Genomic DNA, 21,505 nt, shown 5'->3' with positions numbered 1-21,505 from the left:
GTCATATGTCACAATTTTGACTCATGACGAGCAAACACTGCAATAGTTGGAGCCTTTGGTTTGATAAGCACTTGCACAGTTGCTGCTTGCGACAATAAACTCTTGCTGGATAAATCACAATCATGGAAATAAATCAAGGCAAGTCATCCAGCTTTTTTTGAGTGATGCGCACTTTTTACTTGCTAACCCGCACCGATATTATATTAATTTGATGTTGATGTTAAAATGTTAACTTTATCACGCTAAATTGTTATGACGTGATCACTTCTATAACAATGCACGTTCGTAGTACAGCATCTCATTTTTATTTATTAAAAAAAAAACATGCATCATTTATTAAATACAAATGAAAGAAAGGTTTGGATCCAGATGTGCGTTGTGCGGCATCGCCACTGGGTGACGCCGCCGAGGAGGACGTGCCTGACCCAAGATTAGCTTTTGAGTCGGTGTCGACCACCAAAACAAGGAGGCATCTGTCCCGTCCCGTGTATGGCCCCGGCTTGTAGCGGGAATTAAACGTCGCTTTTCTCTGCTTATTTGCCTCGTCAGCCCCAGAAGGAGCTAGCTGGAGAGCGTGTTACGTCGCCCTTGATCAATAATGACTGATACGGATTGAGTGCGCATCTGGATTGAGACTGAGGCTGCGCTCACTAGCCACCTAGCGGCTAGCCGTGTTGTTGTTGTTTCAGCCCGCTACCCGGTCGGCTGGCTAGCTTTCTTGCCCTCTTTAACAACGACGAGCTAGCGAGTAGCTTGCTTCGCTTTAGGGACAGAAAAACCGAGAGATAAAAGATGTAAATGGCTATGGGGCCGGAGAGACGGGAACTGGTACGTACTGTATGTTGGCTAAACGCAATGAAACAGATGCTAGGTGGCTAAATAGCGAGCTAACGGGCCACGGATGGTTCTGGTCAGTGTAGCATCATTTAGTGTTATTCACGCGACACTCCGTGTTATAACGTTGTTCTGCGCTAAAGACACGCGTAAGAACGAGCTGGTCTCACGTGGTTTAGTTATGTTTTTACTTGTGGTGCAAAGATTGCAGCGAATTCACGAAACTAATCAAGCTTTTTAAGAGGCTGTTTCTCAACCAAAAGTCTTGTTTCTCAATCATTTTACTTGTTACATTATATATGTATATAGCGCTACTCGTAACTTGAAAAACTACGTAATAGTAGTAATCCATAATCAATACTAAACAAGGTAAAAACAAGGTATATATATATACATACACATACACATACACATACACATACACGCACACACACACACACAAGTAAAATGATGGAGAAAGTTTAAGTTGCACGTGAAATCTGAGATGTCCAAATACGCATGTAAACACAAAATATATACAGTAGATGGAGGGGAATGTATATGTATATCGCTGGCATAGTTATATGAACAAAGATGTATAATTTGTATTGCTGTAGATAAATATGTTTTGGGCAATTTTGTGAAATTGCAGCAGAGTGGTTGGGAATCATTTATGTACTTGCATTCTTGTGTTTATATTTATTTGATTCCCTCAATCACACAGACAGCACCAGGGATGGCCTCCCCCCTGCCCGTCTGCTTCCTCCTCGTGCTGGCGCTGCTGGCCCGGTGGCCCGCATGCCAGGCGGGTGACTGCAAGGGTCACCGGCAGGTGTTGAGGGGGCCGCCGGGCTACGTGACAGACGGGCCGGGCAACTACTCGGTCAACGGCAACTGCGAGTGGCTCATTAAAGGTTGGCATTACAGCTTTACCACATTCTATTACAATCCAGTGGGAGCTTGTTTTTACCTTACTTAGTATTGATTATGGATTACAACTATTATGTATAGGTTTTCAAGTTCCGAGTAGGGATTTCTTTTTTTTGTCTTCCTATCCTTGCAGCACCCAGCAACAGCTATCGCATTGTGCTGAACTTCACCTTCATGGACACAGAGTGCACTTACGACTACCTGTTTGTGTATGACGGAGACTCCTACCAAAGCCCGTTACTGGCCAGCCTGAGCGGCAACACCCTGCCACAGCCCATTGAGGCCACATCTGGGAAGGTGCTTCTCTTTTTTTCGTGCAGGTCATCACAACCAATGTTGAATTTGGATCCTGACCTTCCCGTTTTTCCAGATGCTGCTTCATCTCTTCAGCGACGCCAACTACAACCTGCTGGGCTTCAATGCCACCTACACCTTCTCCGTTTGCCCTGGAGCATGCGGTGGCCACGGTCGCTGCGACCCGTCCACGCACAAGTGCCACTGCCAACAGGGCTGGGGCGGGGCGTCTTGCGCCACTTCCCTGTGCTCCCACTCCTGCTCGGCGCATGGCCAGTGTGACAAGGTGAAGTTTGCAATGAGCGCCCTTAATAATGAGCACACGTCTTCCACAACGCAAAGTGTCATTTTCATCTCTCTGCATCAGAAAGGAGAGCACTGCCATTGTCATGCCGGCTTCCTCGGTCACAGTTGCCAGTTTGGTCTCCATGACGACAGCGGGGCGGGGCAGTGGTGGCGCATCAGCGAGGATGACCCCTACATGTCGCCCCGGACAGGCTCCGCTGGCGTGTACTTATCCTCCACCGGAGCCATGTACTTGTTTGGAGGTGACAGTCCAATTGGCTTATACGTTTCTGCTTGAATTTTCTTTCTTCCTTTTTTTTTTTCCACAACAGTGTGATTGTGTTTTTTGATGTTGTCATTTGTTAAAATTCCAGGATTTGACCTGAACAGAGCCCTCGGTGACTTGAACAAATACAACTTTACATCCAATCGATGGGAAAGCAGGTCTTATGGTCACTCACCTGTAAGTACAGTGAAAGGAGAAATACTTTATGTTTTGCTTTGCTTTCATCAAAGAATACAAACATTCTGGACACTTTTTTAGGTTGGTGCTGCGCCACTTTGAGAACTATAAATTACAGAAGAATAATGTTTCTTTTTTATAATTAAACTTTCTCGTTTCACTTTTAGATCAGTCAAGTTCACTTGTACATGTGAATGTAAAGACATCCGTTCTGAATATTTTGAAAGAGCTTTGTGGCGCTTCCCAAAATGGCGGCAGATTGTAAAGAAAGTTGTTTTCTTCATATATTAACGGCATTTTCTCTGCCACCAGTTGGCACGGCATTCCCACACTGCCGTGGAGTGGGCGGGAAACATGGTGATTTTTGGCGGGGAACTGGCCAACGGCTCCTTGGCCAGCGATGTTTGGATGTACCGCCCCCTGCAGGACGACTGGCAGCAGGTTGGCTTTCCCAACACCGGCGGCGCTCCCACTCTGGCCAATCACGCCGCAGCCGTAGTTGACGGGTACCTTTATGTGTTTGGAGGTAGGTTGCTCAACAAAAAAACATGAATGAAACATGTCAGTGGCCATCGCGGGAATGCTGATGAGCATGGCTCCACGTGAGTGCGGTTTCCACGTGTTCTATCCTAGGTCGCACTGAGGAGGACATGTTTTCGTCCTCTCTGTATCGGTTCAGCCTGCGGGGCTCTGGGCGCTGGGAGATGGTCCAGCCCACAGGTGGGAAGCCCCCGGCCACTGCCGGCCACTCCATGGTGTTCCACAGCCCTTCTAGGACACTTTTGGTCTACGGAGGTCACCGGCCGACCACCGCCAGGTACACAACCTCAAAGAAAAAGGTCGGAATGTCATGATTAGGTCGAGTTGATATGGAGTCCTCTTGAGGCCAGAGTCGCAAATCAAGATGACGCAAGCGGCCAATGCAGCAGTCATCACTCGAGGCTCCTTCTTGTCAAATAAAACCAACTAAAGTGACACGTTTTTTTCCCCCAGGTTTAGCGTGCGGGTGAACAACACAGACGCATTCCACGTGGACCAGCGCTTTTGGACGGCGTTTCGCTCCCGTTACCCGGCGACGGGCCCCCGGGAGAGAGCCTTCCATTCAGCCACCGTCATCGGAAACTACATGGTGGTCTATGGTGAGCCAAAATGCCCACACGGCCTCCCAGCTGACATAGCTTTCCTGAACTCCACTGACCAAACCTATTCTCCCTCAAGGTGGGAATGTTCACATTCATTACCAAGAAGAGAAGTGCTATGACGAGGAGATCTTTTTCTATCATTTGGGCTGTCACCAGTGGGTGATGGCAGGGGAGAGATGGTCGCTCAGTGAGTTACTCTTGTCTTTATTTGACGTCTGTCCCTATTTCCAGTTTAGCCCGCCTGTATTGTATCCGTGCGTTTTTCTGCAGATGGCGAACCCGTCAAGGGGCGCTACTCCCACGTCGCCGCCGCGATGGAGGGACGGGTGCTGCTGGTTGCCGGCGGTTACAACGGCGTCACCAGTGGGGACCTTGTGGCTTTCAAAGTCCCGCTGTTTGTCAGTAGCAAGGAAGGTGACAGGGTGAGAGAAAAGGCCCTTCCACAAATGGTCACGTTAGAGTCTCAAAACAAAACATCTGATAAGCTTCCGTATTTAGAAAGTTCTTATGCCAACATTGCCACCAATTTCATTTCTGTGGCGTTTATATCAGCTAAAAAAAGGTTCCTGGTTTTTCGACAGTATAAAAGTGCTTTCTGACTCTACTTTCAAAGTCACAAAATTGCCAGGTCAACCCCCCCATCATAATCCACTGCTGTTTCTTGTTTAGGATGCTCTTTGCGCCGAGGCCCTGGATGAAAGCATGTGTTTGAAGAATCCAGAATGCAGCTGGTGCGAAGGCCGATGTCGAGAGTATCAGCCCACCAATCAGGTAATGTCGAAAAGACACAATTGGAACCGCACAGTCGGCATGACGCCTGCGACCCTTTTCCCACTCATAGTGCGGCAGCACCGGCTGCTTGGGCCTGGCGCGCTTCCTCTCCGACTGTCAGTCCTGCCTGGTGTTCAGCGGCACGCCGGCCACCCTGGCCAGAGCGCCCGGCGAATTCGGCTGGTGCGTTCAGAACGAGTCCTGCCTCCCCATGTCAGGTGAGAGCCAGGGAGGGAGGAAGGAGGAGCGGCGGCGGTTGCACACTGACGGAAATATCTTGGGAGGGACTAGACTCGGCCCGGGCGCTGGTCAGAGATGAAACATTATGTTGTGGGGGTTTCCTCCGTGTCAAGGAAGGCCTCCTCAAATGGATGAGGCATTCAGAAAGAAGATACGAGTTGCTATCTATATAGTCACTTGCTCTAAGTCACAATATTAATTTAGAGAAATTAAGCCATAACAGATAACAAAAAAGTGCAACATATACTGTGGGAGTAAAAAATGCTTTTTACAGTGCTTATTTTGATTAGCAGTCATTCAGATCATCGAACTCTTTGACTACCATATTGGCCCGAATATAAGACGACCCTGATTATAAGACGACCCCCTCTTTTTCAAGACTCAAGTTTGAAAAAAGACTTTTTGAACACCAAATTTAATTTTTATACAGAAAATGATTACATCTGAAACAAATGATTATAACCAGGGCTGTGGACTCGGTCGGATTTTTGCTCCGAGTCCGGCCTCTTGACCTCCGAGTCCGTGTCCGAGTCCGAGTCCGGCTGTCCATTTTTTCTGTTAATTCATGTGACTGCTTAGTCTTTATTCAAGGCTAATTTAGATCAAAATCAAAATAATGATATAAGCTGGGTGACATAATCATCCTTGACATTGGTACATAATGTAAACATTAGCTTAAGTGCAACTCAACGTGGCCGCATTGATCGTAAGCAGGGCTGTGGACAGTATTCCTACGCGCATTCTCAGCAGCATGATGAAAATCAAATTGAACGTATTTTTTTTATTGTCGGACTCGGTGGACTCGGTCAAAATCAGCACCGAGTCCGAGTCCGGCAAAAATGACCGAGTCCGACCGAGTCCGAGTCCCCAAGTCCGAGTCCGGCAAAAATGACCGAGTCCGACCGAGTCCCCGAGTCCGAGTCCACAGCCCTGATTATAACAATATATTCGAGAGAAAAAGCATGTTATTTTGCCTCAATCAAATCATGCAAAAACTGTCTATCACGTCTTAATATCTGAACATTTAAATATGTAAACTAAAGTGCAATCACATTTCTAAATGAATGGCTTCTGGTTTTTGAAATGTAAATAAACCAATCTACTGTGATAAAACAACAAAATTGTAATAACTGCATTAACCATCATAGTGAAGTCTAACTGTAACTGTAGTCTTGAAACAAATGTGAATAAGGAAAAACATTGCAATAAAATAATGCAAACATCTACCGCTATTGTTGGGGAGCCTGAGCCATAACTCGGATGCTTATGCTCTTTTTGCCCCCGGGTGTCGGTCACAACACAGGAGGGAAGACGTGGTTCAGTTTTGATTGCTTTACTGAATTATTGGCAAAAAAGTAACAGGCACTGTGGCATACAGGCAAACTGGCAAACGGGTATAGGCACACGTTTGGTCGTAAGGATGTGAGAGCAGGTGTGTGTAGTGTACATGGGTGAGTCTTTGGGTGTGTGAATGTGATTCTTGTGTGTGTGATTATTGTATGAAGCGTGTGAAGGATGTGTGTGTGTGTGCGTGTGTGTGTGCGTGTGTGTGTGAGAGTGTGTGTGTGTGTGTGTGGTGTGCGTGTGTGTGGTTCTGCAACAGACAGAAATATAGCACGTAAGTCAACGCTCAACTTCTGACATCACACAACACTAGTAGACGGCACACAATACATAACTAACTGCGCGTAACGGTTCCGCTATACTAAATAACCATAAATGAAATACTCGTAGCAACACACCAAACATAAGTCATTGAGACAACAAAATACATTTGCTGGCGACAGTTAGTCGCCGTGCCGCTGTGTAATGGCTGTAGTCATGCATGTACGCTAATCGTACGATGCAAGGCAAACTTAAAGGAGCGCGCCGGAGCTGTCAATCAAACGTCACGCACACGAAGCAAACTGCGAACGGACAAACGGCACAACAGCGGCGATAGTAACAATGAAATGTATATACTCGCTTTGTGTCAAAGACGCACACGATCACAGCAACATACTCAGTCGATACCAGCAACCTTTAACTTACCGCTGCGCACAAGTGAATGGGTATAATGTCTAGCCCCCGAATGTAAGACGACCCCCACTTTTTCAGTCTTATTTCAATGCAAAAAGCATCGTCTTATATTGGGGCCAATATGGTATTTTGATTTTGTATTCCATAGTCCATTTTTTAACGGCTGGATAGCCATTCAGCCGTTTGCTAAGAAGCAACGACCACTAAGCATAAATAAACTAAAAACAAAATCAGTAAACTAACAAATAATATGCTAGCAGTTCCACTGTTTTTTTAATTCTCGTCACTCTATTATGAATCTGAAGATGAGTTAATTGTGAATATCTCTAACAAAGAGTGTAATGCTAGCTTCATTGGACAAACCAGTTGACTACAGCTTTTTTTTCTCTCTAATACATCTGAGTGGGGTGTAGCAACCTTGACATTGAGAAAAACCTTGAAACACTTGGCTCAACTTGACCCAGCTGAGATAGAAGAGGTCACTCAAAAAAAAAACCTAACTTGATTGGCCTCTTTCATCTCTGGGGCACGTCGGTGGCTTTTGGCCACTCTCTGACTTGCGTCCGATCAGGCTCGTCGCAGCATTGTGGAGATCTCATGAGGTCAGATTGCGTTTGTCCGTTTTGCTGACCTCTCCCTCTCGATCTCGCAGAGCCAAGTGCGTGCCGTGTGGACCAGATCTCAGGGGCGTACGGCTGGTGGGGGGAGCGTACCCTTTTCCTAACCTCCCTCCACTCCTGTCGCACCGAGAACTATGTCCCGGGACTGCACCTGCTCACCTTCCAGCACCCCCGCAACGACTCCCAGCCTGACAAGGTACGGAGTCCCAGTCTCAAAGAGTTGTGCTTGTAACCCCCCCCCCCCCCCCCCCCGCACACACACACACACACTTTACAGACTGCATCCGCCTTTCCTTCCTCCAATGTTGCTTTTGTACCAAAAGATGGGATTTAGGTGGCTTTTTTTTTATATTGAGAGGTACACCCAACTATTTTTGATCAAATTTTCATAGTGTGTCCCCTTCAAAGTATCCCAGAGAATAGTGCCTCTGTTTATGTGTCTGCACTTGCTCCGCCCCATCCTCCGCCGTGCTCTGGCCAGGTGTCCATCTTGCGCAGTACCACCATCATCCTAAGCCCCACCACCGAGATGGACGTGGCTCTGCAGTTCAGGGGCTTCATCCACCCTCTTTGGGGGGCGCCGACAACTCCTCCGGCCGAGACTGTCTCCATGTGGGCTCGCATCCAGAGGCTCCACTTTGAGGCTCGGGTGGCCTCGGGTCCCAACTCCAGCCAATTAGTGAGCGCGCCGTAAACAAATTGACAAAACAGTCTTTCTCTGAATTAATGAAATGAAGTGACAAGCCAGATCCAAATTCTCTGTTGGGCTGTAGTTTGCTTCCCGATGGTTGTTAATGTTTTTTTTTGTCTCCGAGCAGGAGGTGGTCGGTCGTTGGGCGGCTCAGCAGGAGAAAGAGTTGAAGCTGCTGTCTCGCCCCGACGGTGGTAAGCTCTTCTCCAACCTGACCAGAGGCAACCATTACCTGGTCCAGGCCGAGGGCTACCTCAACAACTCCGGCTCGGGGCAGACGAGTGAGATGGCCCTCATCTGGAACAGAACTCTGCCGGGAGGGAGCGTGAGTGTGTCTTTTCTTTCCTGTTCCTGTTTGTCTCTGGAACAGCAACATGATCTGTCATCTTCTCTCCTGTTGAACCCAAGGAAATCTCCTTCCTCTTCCTGGAGCCCTATCGCTCGGGTTTCTGTTCAGGCTACATGTCCTGTTTGGCCTGCCTGTCGGACCAGTCTTGCGGCTGGTGTCCGTCGCTGTCCCGCTGCCTGCTTCGAGGCCCTGAACTGGAACCCTGCCCGGAGAGCGAAGCGATGGGAGAGGAGGCTCAGCGGCATCTGCTGCTGGCACCCCAGCACTGCACACTGTGTGAGGAATATCGGGACTGTTCCGCTTGTACGCAGGTGCGCGCCACAAGATTTCGCATGCATGAAAATACTATACATTTCATTAAAGAAATCAACACTCCATTTTTTATAAATCTTTAATTGCGATTTAATTTTCTTTAATTGATATGAACAAACTATTGGTAGAAAAACAGCAGAAGTATTTCTGCCAAAGTCAGAAATTTACTCCCTCTGCAGGACCCTTACTGCGAGTGGCAGATCAACTCCAGCAAGAAAGGCGACTATCAGTGCAGCAGGCGAGGACGCCTAGATGGCTCCATACGCCACCCGGCAGGCTGTCCCCGTGTCTGCAACCAGTGAGATGACAATTTCCTAATTGACTGTTTCACAACATGCTCTGATGGCATTTCTATTCGCTCCACCAAGGCGGAAGACGTGTTCCGAGTGCCTCTCCAACTCCAGCCAGTGTGCCTGGTGTGAATCCGCCCAGGCCTGCTTCTATTTCGCAGCCTACCTCACCAAGTACCCTTATGGTGAATGCAGGGACTGGTATGACAGGTAGCAATCACACAACAATTCTCGGGCGCACCGAAATTGCGCTGGTCATCTTAATTTGGCCTTTTCCCAACTTGCCAGTGTGCATTCAGTTCCGCAATGCAAGCAATGTTCTGCTCTCAACACTTGCACCGACTGCCTGCGCACATTCCAGTGCGGCTGGTGCGGCGACTACAACAACCCCACCATTGGAAAGTAAGCGCACTTGCCAGCAAAGATGACGTTGTGTCACGATGTTTTGGTTTCATCTTGTCATTTTGTTTTTTTAGATGTTTGAGAGGCGATTGGGCTGGAATGGACGAGCCGTCTGTGTTCAACTGCAGCGTGGCTGTCGCTGAAGCGCGAGCCGCTAAGTAAGTTCCCGCGAGCCAAACGAGGACACGTGCCATAGAAAAGAAATAAAAACAAAGTTTTTCTTCTCCAGCCCTGAGCCGCAGACTTCTGCCCCGCCTCGTCCTCTGGACATGGACATGGAAATGGAGTTGGAGCACTTGGAGGTGGAAGAGCAAGATGGCGGCGTGTGGTCCTACCCTGCTTGCCCTGATGTGGAAGAATGCCGTCTGGGCCTGCACAACTGTCACCCCTTTGCCACGTGCATCAACACCCCCACGTCTTACGAGTGTCACTGCGACCGAGGTTACGCGGGGGACGGCACGTTGCACTGCAACCAGACGTAAGAACGTGGATCTTTTTCAATCTCTAAACCCATTTCAAAGGTTCTTTTGAACACGCATTTGTCCGCTAGCCCAATGGTTGTTAGCATCATAGGCCACTTGTGGACTCCACCGGCAGGTGCTACAATGAGTGCAGAGAAGGTCAGTGCAGCGGCAGCCCGCGCTTCGAATGCGAATGCTCGCTGGGTTGGACCTCTGATCCCGCCACTCTGGTTCTGAGCGGTGTCGAATGTGATGTGGACTGCGGCTGCAACTTTCACTCCACCTGTATTACTGCACCAGGCATTTGCGACGAATGCCAAGGTGGAAACACAAATAGCTTATTTTTGTGTCCGTCCAGTTGTTTAGAACTGAATTTCTTTTCAGATTGGACAACGGGGCCCCACTGTGAGCACTGTCGCCCGGGGAGCTTCGGCTCTGCCCTGGCCGGCGGTGGCGGATGCTTGCAGTGCGAGTGTAACGGCCACGCCGACCCGCTGCGAGGATACTGCCACAACCAGACGGGCCAATGCTACTGCACACATAACACCCAGGGCCCGCACTGTGAGTCCTGCCTACCCGGCTACTACGGTGATCCCAGGTAAGGGCACATTATGCAAATTCATCAAACTGGTCTCACCAGTTACTTCATCTGAAGAGATGCTTCTTCATCTCATCTTATGACAGTAACACATTCCTGCTGGTCTATGCTGACATCTTTGCGGGCACCTTTAGGAATAATGGGACATGCTACCGCCAGTGCCAGGGGCGCTCTGTGCTGCTCTCCTCCACCAATTCGTCCCCTTCCGTTCCTCTCTCCTCATCCCTGGGCTGGAGGAGCGGCACTGAAGGCAAAAGCGGCCTCTCCCATTGCCTTTGGGTGCTTTCGGTGACCGAGAGCCTGGCACCCTGCCGCCCCAGGCAGCCATGCCCGCCCGTTGCCCTCACGCTGCATCCCGACTCTCATACACACTGTAAAGTGAGTCAGCATGCTCGCTCTTCTTCTTTTCTGCCAACGCTTCTGAACTCACATTTTTCAAATGAAACTGCATCATAATCAGACCAAAATCTGACCAGAAAGTAACAAAAGCCGGCGTTTGAAGAGGGCTCTCTGTATGTAGACGTTCAAATGTTATGAAGGTATTCATGTATTTATTTTGCAGAGCTCATTTGTGTATGTGTTCGATGGCCTTCCTCGTTTTCTGGACAACGGCGTCGTACATTCGGACCATAACTTGATCGGTGCGTTTTGCGGCACCACCAGGTCACAGCCTATCACCGTCGAGGCCACCTCAGGTACCCCACACCCCCATTTAAAAGCAGCTGAACGGAGAATGTGACCCCCTGTGCCTCCCGCCTGCTAGGTGTGATCTCTGTTTACTTTGAGGCCAACGTGTCATCCAACAAACCCCAAGGCTTCAACGCATCTTTCTGGGTGCGGCGGTGTCACCAAAGCGCCGACGAGGGCGACGATGGGTCACCCGCGTGTCTCGGCGGCGCGCAGTGCCAGGCCGGGCTTTGCCAGTGCCCCCCGGGATATGGCGGCCCCTACTGCGACCGACCCGTTTGTCCCCAAGACTGTGGACTCGCGGAGGGCCGAGGCGCTTGTAATCTTGTAAGTTGCGTGATCAGTTAACTCCTGTTCATTGCAGTCGGTGGCGGTGGTATATCATCAAAGTGTTGAGAGCCATCGTAGCTTGCGTTGAGTGGCAATGTCTTATCGATATCGTCGGCTTCTTTCAGACACTGGGAGTGTGCGTGTGCACCGAGAACTGGGCCGGCCCAGACTGCTCCATCCCTCGAGACGCCAACAGCCTGATCTGGGAGACGCTGCTGGACACGCAACTGACAGTGGTACAGCTCTGAATACAACCGCGCCGGCAACACTCAAGGCCCCTACAACGGCACCACTCTTTTAGACATACTTTTTTGCCCCACAGAATCAAGCCCACAGGTTCCTCCATAGGATGGGCCACTCTCTGGTTTCTGGACCTCACGGCAACCTTTGGATGTATGGGGGACTCTCTCTTTCAGAGGGCATTCTCGGAAATATTTACAGGTAACAGTCTGTTGCATATTAGGTACCGTATTTGCCGGTGTATTGGTCGACCTTTTTCGATCCAAAATCGACCGAAAAAAATCGACCTCGACTTATACACCGAGTCATAAAATTTAACTTCGTATTCATCGCTTCAAATGTGATGGTAACCAAGGCCGTTTCTCATGCATCTCATTGTGCGTTGCACTTAGAAAATTTGAACCGGGCGGCGTGCGCGAGTGCGCGGCCCGCTGGAAGTCGAATGAGGCGCCGCGACCACCTCCGCGGTGCTTATAAACAGCCGATCCGCTCGGCGGGGGCTATTTTCGGCCACTTGGCTCGTGCGCACGGCCTCCCGGATGTGCCGGGCGGGTGCGCGAGCTCGCCGGCCGCTGGAAGTTGAATGAGGCGCCGCGACCACCTCCGCGGTGCTTATAAACAGCCGATCCGCTCGGCGGGGGCTATTTTCGGCCACTTGGCTCGTGCGCACGGCCTTCCGGATGTGCCGGGCGGGTGCGCGAGCTCGCCGGCCGCTGGAAGTCGAATGAGGCGCCGCGACCACCTCCGCGGTGCTTATAAACAGCCGATCCGCTCGGCGGGGGCTATTTTCGGCCACTTGGCTCGTGCGCACGGCCTCCCGGATGTGCCGGGCGGGTGCGCGAGCTCGCCGGCCGCTGGAAGTCCAATGAGGCGCCGCGATCTCCTCCGCGGTGCTTATAAAGTGCCGATCCGCTCGGCTTGGAGCTATTTCCGGCCTCCCGTTGGTGCCGGGCGGCGTGCGCGAGCTCGCCGGCCGCGATCTCCTCCGCGGTGCTTATAAACAGCCGCATGCGCACGGCCTCCCGGAATTTGAACACATTTCGTCAATAAATTTCGCATATTGAATTTTGAAGTTTAATATAATGCAACAATTGAGCTCGACTTATACAAAGGATATATCATAAAATCGTAAATTTCCGTCGAATTTTAGGGGGTCGACTTATACACCGAGTCGACCTGTACACCGGCAAATACGGTATTCATTTTATAATATTTGGTGCCGTATTTCCCCAAATGTTGGTTATACCATTCAAAAGACACCCTCTGCCGAACAAAAATCGCCTCTGAGTTTAAGGAAAAAGCACCGTCTGAGGTGTGGCATTTATTTATTTAGGTGGCCACCCTTTATTTAAGGAAATGATGTATCGTCAATTGTCAATAGATATGTGATGACAGGTTTTGTCCTCATTGTAGATATTCCGTGTTAGAGCGCCGTTGGACTCAAATGTTGACGAGTTCAGCGGACGAGGGCTCCGCTCCGGCTGCTCGCTATCACCACTCTGCCGTCCTGCTGAGCAGCCATGAAATGGGGACCAGTCATAGCTGCATGCTGGTAGTGGGCGGAGTTACTCAGCACTCTGTCGCCATGGACACTTGGAGTCTCAACCTCAGCAGTCTGGTCTGGAAAGAGCACAAGGTATAGAAACGGGCTTGTCATGCGGAACAAGCTATGTTCGGACCTCTAACTGATCAGCGTTCCCCTTTCTCCATGCGGCAGGCCTCAGTGCTGCCCCCGGTGGCGGGCCACACACTGACAGTGCGTCGGGACAACTCGGTGCTCTTGATTGGCGGTTACTCACCAGAAAACGGCTTCAACCACCACCTGTTGGAGTTCAACCCGCACAGCGGAAACTGGAGCGTGGTGGCGCACACTGGCACGCCGCCAACAGGCCTGTACGGGCACTCGGCTGTTTACCATGAGCAGACTGACGCCGTCTATGTGTTTGGAGGTTATCGTTTCCATGTGGAGGCCGTGGAGCCGTCGGGAGAGCTTTACAGCCTCTACTACCCCAATTTCACCTGGTCCCTCCTGGTACCCTCGCAGGGTAATAAGGTAAGGAGTGTTGATGCCCGGGGTATGTCTGACATTTCACGTTTCACTTTTTTTGCAGCCCCTCTCCCGTTTCTTCCACGCCGCAGCCCTGATGAAAGACACCATGGTCATCGTGGGGGGACGGACAGAAGTGGAGGATTACAGCAACTCTGTGTACTTGTACCAGATCAACTGTAACACCTGGATCCAACCAGGTGGTCCATCTTGTCTCGCTGCGTCTTCCATCTTTACGTGCTTGTGCCCCAACCAACGTCACATTTGTGTTGCCCAGACTCCGCCATCGGCGACTCGGTGAACCGCTCGGTGTCTCTCGCCATGACGAGCTGGGGTGGCAGCCTCTTCTTATCGGGCGGTTTCAACGGGGTCACCTCGGGACGACTCCTGAACCTAACGGTGCCCGCCGACCCCTGTGCCGTGCTGGCCACGCCGGAGACCTGCAACTCCACCACCGGCAGCTGCGTTTGGTGCCGAGGGGCCTGCGCATCTTCTGATAGTGCCGAACGGTAACACATCAGCACTCGGTTGCGGTCTACTTCCAAAGCGCTACATGAATTCCCTCTGTTCTTCGTGACAGAATGGGCTGTTTGACCGGCGAGTCGCCCTGTTCGCCAACCCCTCGCCAGCCAGATCAATGCCGCAGGCTTAAGACCTGCAGCGAATGCCTGGCCCGACATCCCAAAACATTCTCCGGTCCATCGCAGGTGGTCCCCACCCGGGTGTCATAGCTCCTAATGCACACGGCCACTCATATTGAATCTTGAATTTTCTTTTGCTTTTCCAGCATGCTTTCCAGTGCAAGTGGTGCACCAACTGCCCCGAGGGGGCTTGCATCAGCAGCTCGGTGAGCTGCACGTCTGAACATGACTGTCGCATCAATCAGCGTGAGATCTTTCTCTCCAGCAACTGCACCGAAACCAGCTGCGAGGCTTCCGACTGCCCCAAGTGCACCGCGTCGGGCAAATGCATGTGGACCCGCCAGTTTAAACGCACGGGTACTGGTAGTCGTATTATTACAGTCTAATCAGGGCTGGGTAATAAATTGTGTAAAATTGCTGCCAAAAGGTCACTCACTCGTATTAACTCTTCACCAGGCGAGACGCGGCGTATCCTGAGCGTGAACCCCACCTATGACTGGACCTGCTTCAGCTACGCCCTGCTCAACGTCTCGCCCATGCAGGTGGAATCTTCGCCGCCGCTGCCATGCCCTCCACCCTGCCACACCCTCCTCAACTGCACCCTCTGCCTTGGCTCCAGAGGTTCTGATGGCGGCTGGCAACACTGTGTGTGGAGCATGGCCTTGCAGCAGGTAAGACGGAGATGCATTGAAAGAGGGCCTTTTAATTGCTTGCTTGCATAACAGAGCACAACAGCGACATAAGAGAACTTAAGCACTCAAGTTCCTCCAATGTGATCCCGTTTCCCCAGTGCATGAGTCCGTCGTTTGTGCCCCTGCGATGCGAAGCAGGCCAGTGCGGTCGCCTTCTCTCGGGCGGCGACTCCTGCTCTCCCCAGTGCTCCCAGCTCACCCAGTGCTCCCAGTGCATCGCCAGGCCCCAGTGTGGCTGGTGCGCCACGCGTGGGGACAACGGAGCGGGATACTGCCTTCAAGGAGGACTTGACGGTGCTGGCAGTTGATTTGGGATGGGCTCTGCCCAAATGTTTGAAGCCGAGCTTTAACCACTGCACTGGATTCTTGTCCTCACAGGAGTCAGTGAAGGGGTTTGTCCGCTGCGGAACAGCAGCTGGTCCTTCCTGCACTGTCCAGAGGAAGACGAGTGCGCCAACGGCCATCACCACTGCAACAGCACCCAGGACTGCCATGACCTTTCTCAGGGATACCACTGCACATGTAAACAAGGCTACATCCTCAGCAGGTGAGCTCGACAGTCACCAACCTGGACACCCAAATCTGTGCTGGAATGATATAAAACTAGTACATTGAGGTAAAAGCCTGATCTGGAACGAATTAAACTTCTAAGTCAAGCTAGCACTGCCGTCAAAATCACATTTTCTACAACATGTCCCATTTAGCGAATTTAGCGTTGTATCCCAGACAACATCGTGTTCAACCAAAGAGAATTGAGGCGACACTCCGTCTTCCATGTCATTTTCCCTTGATCTTGTTACTAGTCTCAGTGGTCAGTGTGAGCCGGTGTGTGCGCAAGGCTGCGTGAACGGGACGTGCGTGTCCCCGGGCGTGTGCCGCTGCCACTTTGGCTTTGTGGGGGACAACTGCTCCTCCCAGTGCAGCTGCAACAAGCACAGCAATTGCGCCAGTGTGGCCAAGCCCGACGTTTGCCTGGAATGCCACAACAACACCATCGTAAGTCAGCTGCATTTACGCGCAGCACGTGCTGGCTGGGTGTTTTCACGCTTTCACCTTTCTCCCGGTTGTAGGGCAAGCATTGCGATAAATGCAAGCCCTTGTTTGTGGGCTCAGCCAAAGGCGGCGGTACCTGTCGACCGTGCCGTGAGTTCTGCCGGGGGAACAGCGCTTTGTGTCTGTCCCGCGATGAGCACAAGAAGGCCCAAGAGAACCCGCGACGCTTTCCCCTGGAGCCCAACAGCGTGAGTAGCATCATTGGGTTAGACTTTGGTCTGAATCAAGTGTATGGCCTTTAATTTCAAAACAATAAGCTGAAAATGAGTATCGTATTGGCCCGAATATAAGACGACCCTGATTATAAGACGACCCCCTCTTTTTCAAGACTCTGGTTTGAAAAAAGTGCGTGCGTGCGTGCGTGCGTGCGTGCGTGCGTGCGTGCGTGCGCGCGCGCGTGCGTGCGTGGTTCTGCAACAGACAGAAATATAGCACGTAAGTTAACACTCAACTTCTGACGTCACACAACATTAGTAGACAGCACACAATACGTAACTAACTGCGCGTAACGGTCCCGCTATACTAAATAACCATAAATGAAATACTCTCGGCAACACACCAAACATAAGTCATCGAGACAACAAAATACATTTGCTGGCGACCGTTAGTCGCCGTGCCGCTGCGTAACGGCTACTCGTACGATGCTCGGCAAACTTAAAGAAACACCCCAAATCTATCAATCAAATGGCGCACACACGAAACAAACCGCGATCAGACAAACGGCACAACAGTAGACAGTAGTAACAATGAAACGTATATACTCACTTTGTGTCAAGGACGCACACGATCACAGCAACATACTCGGTCGATACCAGCAACCTTTAACTTACCGCTGCGCACAAGTGAATGGGTATAATGTCTAGAGGACCCCCACTTTTTCGGTCTTATTTCAATGCAAAAAACATCGGCTTTTATTCAGGCCAATACGGTAATTGAGAAAGAAAATCATCGATAACACAAAGTGGGCTTTTCAACAGATCCACAACTGGGTGTCGGAGGGCCCCACTGAGGAGAACGCCGTGTGCGTGAGCTGCCAGAACAACAGCGTTGGCGACAAGTGTGAGAGCTGCCTCGGCGGCTACTTCCTGCTGCAGGGCAAGTGCGAGAAGTAAGTGGCCGGTGTTCCTAACAGTTGCTCAACAACGTGACCAACAATGTGTACGGCATGACTGACGTGCCGGCTTAGTCAAACGTCACATTGACACAGAATATAATAAGATGTAAAAGCAAATCGATGACCTTCCAATTCCAGGTGTCAGTGTAATGGCCATGCAGACACATGCAACGAGCACGACGGCACAGGTTGCCCGTGCCAGAACAACACGGAGACCTCCTCCTGTCTCAGTAGCCCTCAGAGCGACCGCAAAGACTGCTACAGACAACAGGTACCTGCTTGAACTTTAATCTGCGCTGATGCCGTCATTCAAACTTTTCCCACACGCGCACAGTAAGCGGGTGTGTGCGTACACCTGATCGTTTAGCTCAGGATGACCTTTCAGGGACATCCCGTATTCTGACCTGTCTTTTATTGCCCCGATGACCTCAAAAATTGTGTCCTGACTTTGCTGATTGACTTTGTAAAACCGCCTCCAGTGCGCCAAGTGCAAAGATTCCTTCAACGGCACGCCGGTGAACGGCCGCCAGTGCTACCGGCAATTCAACGTGGACACCGAGTGCTGCTTCGACCCCACGTCGCAGACCAACTGCTTCCACGACCCGACCATCCGCAACCTGCCGCGGGGCCGCACCGTCTTCTTTGCCGCCCAGCCCAAGTTCACCAACGTCGACATCCGTGTCACCATCGACGTAACCTTCGGAGAGGTGGAGATCTACGTGTCTAACTCGCACGACACCTTCATCGTGGACGTGGATCGTCGCTCAGGCTTCCACGCCATCAAGATCGAGGAGGAGTCGCGAGGGGCCGCCGCGGCGGACAAGGACTCACCACCGTCACCCATCAAGGTGTTCGCCAACACCTCGTCAGGTCTCGGGGGAGGCTTCATCTCCCACAATCCGCTGCAGCTGCAGGCCAAGCCGCCGGGCTTGGAGCGGGAGATTCGCGAGGAGCGAGCCCGGGGCCTCATTTCTTACATCACAGTTTGGAAACCGCAGACAGTTCTGATTGTTCGAGGCGTTCGGGACCGGGTAGTCATAACCTTCCCGCACGAGGTGCACTCACTCAAGTCCAGCCGCTTCTACATCGCCCTCCGAGGGGTGGGAACGGTGGCCGACCAGGGCGAGTCCCAGGGCCTGCTCTTTCTGCGCCAGGACCAAGCACACATCGACCTGTTTGTCTTCTTCTCTGTCTTTTTCTCCTGCTTTTTCCTCTTCCTGTCCGTCTGCGTGCTCCTGTGGAAGGTCAAGCAGTTCCTGGACTTCCGGCGGGAGCAGCGGCGACACATCCAGGAGATGACCAAGATGGCGTCGCGGCCCTTCGCCAAGCTCACCGTCTACCTGGAGCCGGACGAGCCGCAGCTCATCTACCTCCCGTCCGGCGGTGGCGGCGTGGCGGTCGCCCGCCCTGCCAAGCTTGCAGGGGTGATGGTGGGCCAGCGGGGCCGCACCGGGGCCGTGTCCTACAAACACGAGCTAGGCTCGGGACCGGCCGGGCACCATCAGCACCACCTGCCCCCTGGCGGGGGCAACAACGGCCAGCACTTACCCCTGCACTACCTGAATGCCCACCACTACACCGGCACCACCACTGGCAGCCAAGTCTCGCTGCAGCACCACCCGTCCACGTACAGCGGCTACCAGCACTTCTGCCGCTCGGACCCCTTCCTCTCACAGCTCATGGGGTTCTCCTACTCCTCCTTCAAGGTGGGGCCCATCACTCTGGAGCCCACTGATGACGGCATGGCCGGGGTGGCCACAGTCCTCTTCCAGCTGCCCGGCGGGGTCTTGGCTCCCAATCGGGCCTGCTTGGGCTCAGCGCTGGTGACATTGCGGCAGAACCTGCAGGAATACTGCGGCCACGGCAATGGAGGCGGCCACCCGGGTGCGGGCGGCGGCCGCAAGGGGCTGGCTGGCCATCAACACCTGACCACGATGGCCATGTAAGCACACGGCGAGGGAAGAGAATCCCTGTCGTTTCCTCATATAGTGGGCGACGCCTTCGCCAAGTTGTGCTCAGCAGTCCGGAGAGTGGACCCTGAATCTCCGCTTGAGCTTCTCCATAATCCTGCGTAGGTTTTCGCTTTGTAATCAACTTGGCTTCCTTCCACATTCCAAAAGCATGTTTGATGAAGCGTCCTAACAGTCCAGATGAGAGTGAGTGTTTCGGAATTTTTGTTTATAAATGCCTGTAGAAAATGGATTCACGAGTGGCATGCTGAACAAGTGGTTAGCACATTTGCCGACCTATCAGCAGATCTGGATTTGAATCTCCTTGGAAGCATCTGCCGTGTGGGCATGCTTGGATAGCTTTGCTTCGTGTACGCCGCATTACACAAACATGCCTGTTAGTTTCATACATAGTGTCGGGTAATCTTAATAGGAAACTAGGATCAATATGACAAGTGCCCGTACAATAGGAGAATTCAATATGAAAATTGCACAATACACGGCCGCATAAAAGCATTTTGTGTGCCATATACAGTCGCCACATTTGAAAGAGTTCTCTGTGTCACGTCACCATACAACTTGGTTATCATTGCAGACGTATCTCGGGGCCACTACATGAGAAATGCGCTCAGTTCAAGGGCCTTAAAAGCCTCCATTAAAGCGTTCTGCTCAAGTGTACTGAGCTTATTGAACACATGTACATACACTGTATGTTGCTTTGTTGTGAATATGAAGTGTTACGGCGTTCGGTGCCGACCGAGCCGGCTGTCCTTAAGAATGCACTAATAGACACGGCGTCGCTCTTGCTCACTGGGGTGGTGCCATGGTGGACTTTTAACTTGACTTGGTACCTCCCAAAAGTGACAATCAAGCTTGCAGTAGAGTTGGTTGATTGTTACAGCTGGAAAATAACTTTTTTTTTTTATCCCGGTCAATATGCTTTTTTTGTGTGTGTGTGTCTTTCACTCACTCGATACGTTTTGTTATTTTTCCAGCACATCTGCCTTGACTGCTTGCCTTGTCCGTGGCTTAGGCTATTCCAAGACAGGCGGGGAACCTATTTCAGTTTACTAAAGTCCTCCGAGGGCCTTACTGAGTTGATGATGGAATCCCATGTTTGAGTCCTCAATGTGTGAAAGAAATTTACAGTTTACATGCGTTTCCAGGTGAAAATGTTATTATTTCCGAGATCCTTAACACAACTGCAAAGCTCGCCTGGAAAGTTAGGGAAAAAATTAGTCCACGAAGCCACATTCACCAACAGGAAATAGGCCATTTTATTTTGAAGGCCTTCATTTTGAATCAGCTCAAATGTGCCCTAATCAGAATTAGGTATCCTGGCATAGGTTCCCTGCCACCAAGCGTTGATGGAAATATGTCGACTTCCTGTTACGGTGATAATTTATGTACTTTTTTAGGTTTTGTATAAAGAAAAGTCTTGTTCTGTGTTTGACGCTGGCAATAATTTAATGACAGTTTGAGCCTTTGTGTGCTGACACTTTATTGTATGTGAAATGTTTTTGGCTGGTTTCGCTTGACTGCTTTTATTTGGGGCGACCCGCCTCGCACAAATGATTGTATTTGCAATCATAGCTTCCGTTTAAACAATACTGTACGACAAATAATGTGAGAGTTTTGCAAGTACAACGAAAATTCTCTTCAACACTTCTCCTGAGGAGAGATATTGACAGCATTATTATTAGTTGTGAGACTGAATGACTTACCCTGCTCCACTGGTAAGATTTTAGTTTGGATTTGTTTGTGTTTGTTTTCACGCTGCACAGAGCCAACTAGTACCGATACACTAAAAGTCACCCAAGCTCATTCATTGATGGGACAATTTGGAATGGTGCTACAGTATACGTTAACTCCTGCTATTTATAAACCCCCATCAATAAGCATTCATGCATTCTGTTTCTTATGGTATATTTTATTTTGTTAACATGAGTATATTTGGACATAAACTTTGTTGTGAAAGAAGGGAACAGTGTTGATCAAAATATGGCATTATCTGTCCTGTCAAATAAAACATCTCTGAAATATGATTGTAATGATTTTACTCACTTTACAAG

The 21,505-nt window shown here is 50.7% G+C and overlaps 1 protein-coding gene across 2 annotated transcripts; it reads left to right on the top strand.

The window, feature by feature from the left end:
- The first annotated feature begins 405 nt into the window (after positions 1-405).
- megf8 (multiple EGF-like-domains 8) lies at positions 406-21,478 on the top strand. Of its 2 annotated transcripts, none has more exons than XM_088386795.1 (43): positions 406-828; positions 1,538-1,727; positions 1,877-2,040; positions 2,114-2,323; positions 2,405-2,585; positions 2,697-2,785; positions 3,098-3,311; positions 3,419-3,602; positions 3,779-3,924; positions 4,004-4,114; positions 4,198-4,349; positions 4,597-4,698; positions 4,769-4,916; positions 7,610-7,773; positions 8,059-8,256; positions 8,396-8,593; positions 8,677-8,928; positions 9,109-9,227; positions 9,298-9,429; positions 9,508-9,621; positions 9,696-9,779; positions 9,851-10,099; positions 10,219-10,403; positions 10,467-10,680; positions 10,815-11,058; positions 11,243-11,375; positions 11,444-11,694; positions 11,823-11,933; positions 12,020-12,138; positions 13,351-13,573; positions 13,655-13,990; positions 14,049-14,184; positions 14,262-14,493; positions 14,565-14,691; positions 14,772-14,982; positions 15,082-15,296; positions 15,416-15,611; positions 15,696-15,864; positions 16,121-16,313; positions 16,388-16,558; positions 17,348-17,478; positions 17,623-17,755; positions 17,964-21,478. In XM_088386795.1, exons 1-43 carry the CDS (start codon positions 799-801, stop codon positions 19,428-19,430), a joined length of 8,628 nt encoding a protein of 2,875 aa, XP_088242921.1. In that variant the 5' UTR covers positions 406-798; the 3' UTR covers positions 19,431-21,478. The 2 variants fall into 2 exon arrangements, with proteins under 2 accessions (XP_088242921.1, XP_088242920.1); XM_088386794.1 differs by having other exon boundaries at positions 10,767-11,058.
- The last annotated feature ends 27 nt before the right edge of the window (positions 21,479-21,505 follow it).

The sequence above is a fragment of the Syngnathus floridae genome, chromosome 10 (assembly GCF_059516105.1).
Source record: "Syngnathus floridae isolate MCC-2025c chromosome 10, RoL_Sflo_1.0, whole genome shotgun sequence".
Lineage (NCBI taxonomy): Eukaryota > Metazoa > Chordata > Actinopteri > Syngnathiformes > Syngnathidae > Syngnathus > Syngnathus floridae.
The sequence above is the reverse complement of the archived record's forward strand: the minus strand, read 5'-3'. Positions and strand labels throughout refer to the sequence as shown.

Excerpts from the sequence above, each read along its gene's own strand:
- megf8 (XM_088386794.1), top strand. The coding sequence starts at position 799 with ATGGCTATGGGGCCGGAGAGACGGGAACTG. Across the intron at positions 15,865-16,120 it reads CAAGGCTACATCCTCAGCAG|TCTCAGTGGTCAGTGTGAGC; the intron begins GTGAGCTCGACA and ends TCTTGTTACTAG. Across the intron at positions 16,559-17,347 it reads TTCCCCTGGAGCCCAACAGC|ATCCACAACTGGGTGTCGGA; the intron begins GTGAGTAGCATC and ends GCTTTTCAACAG.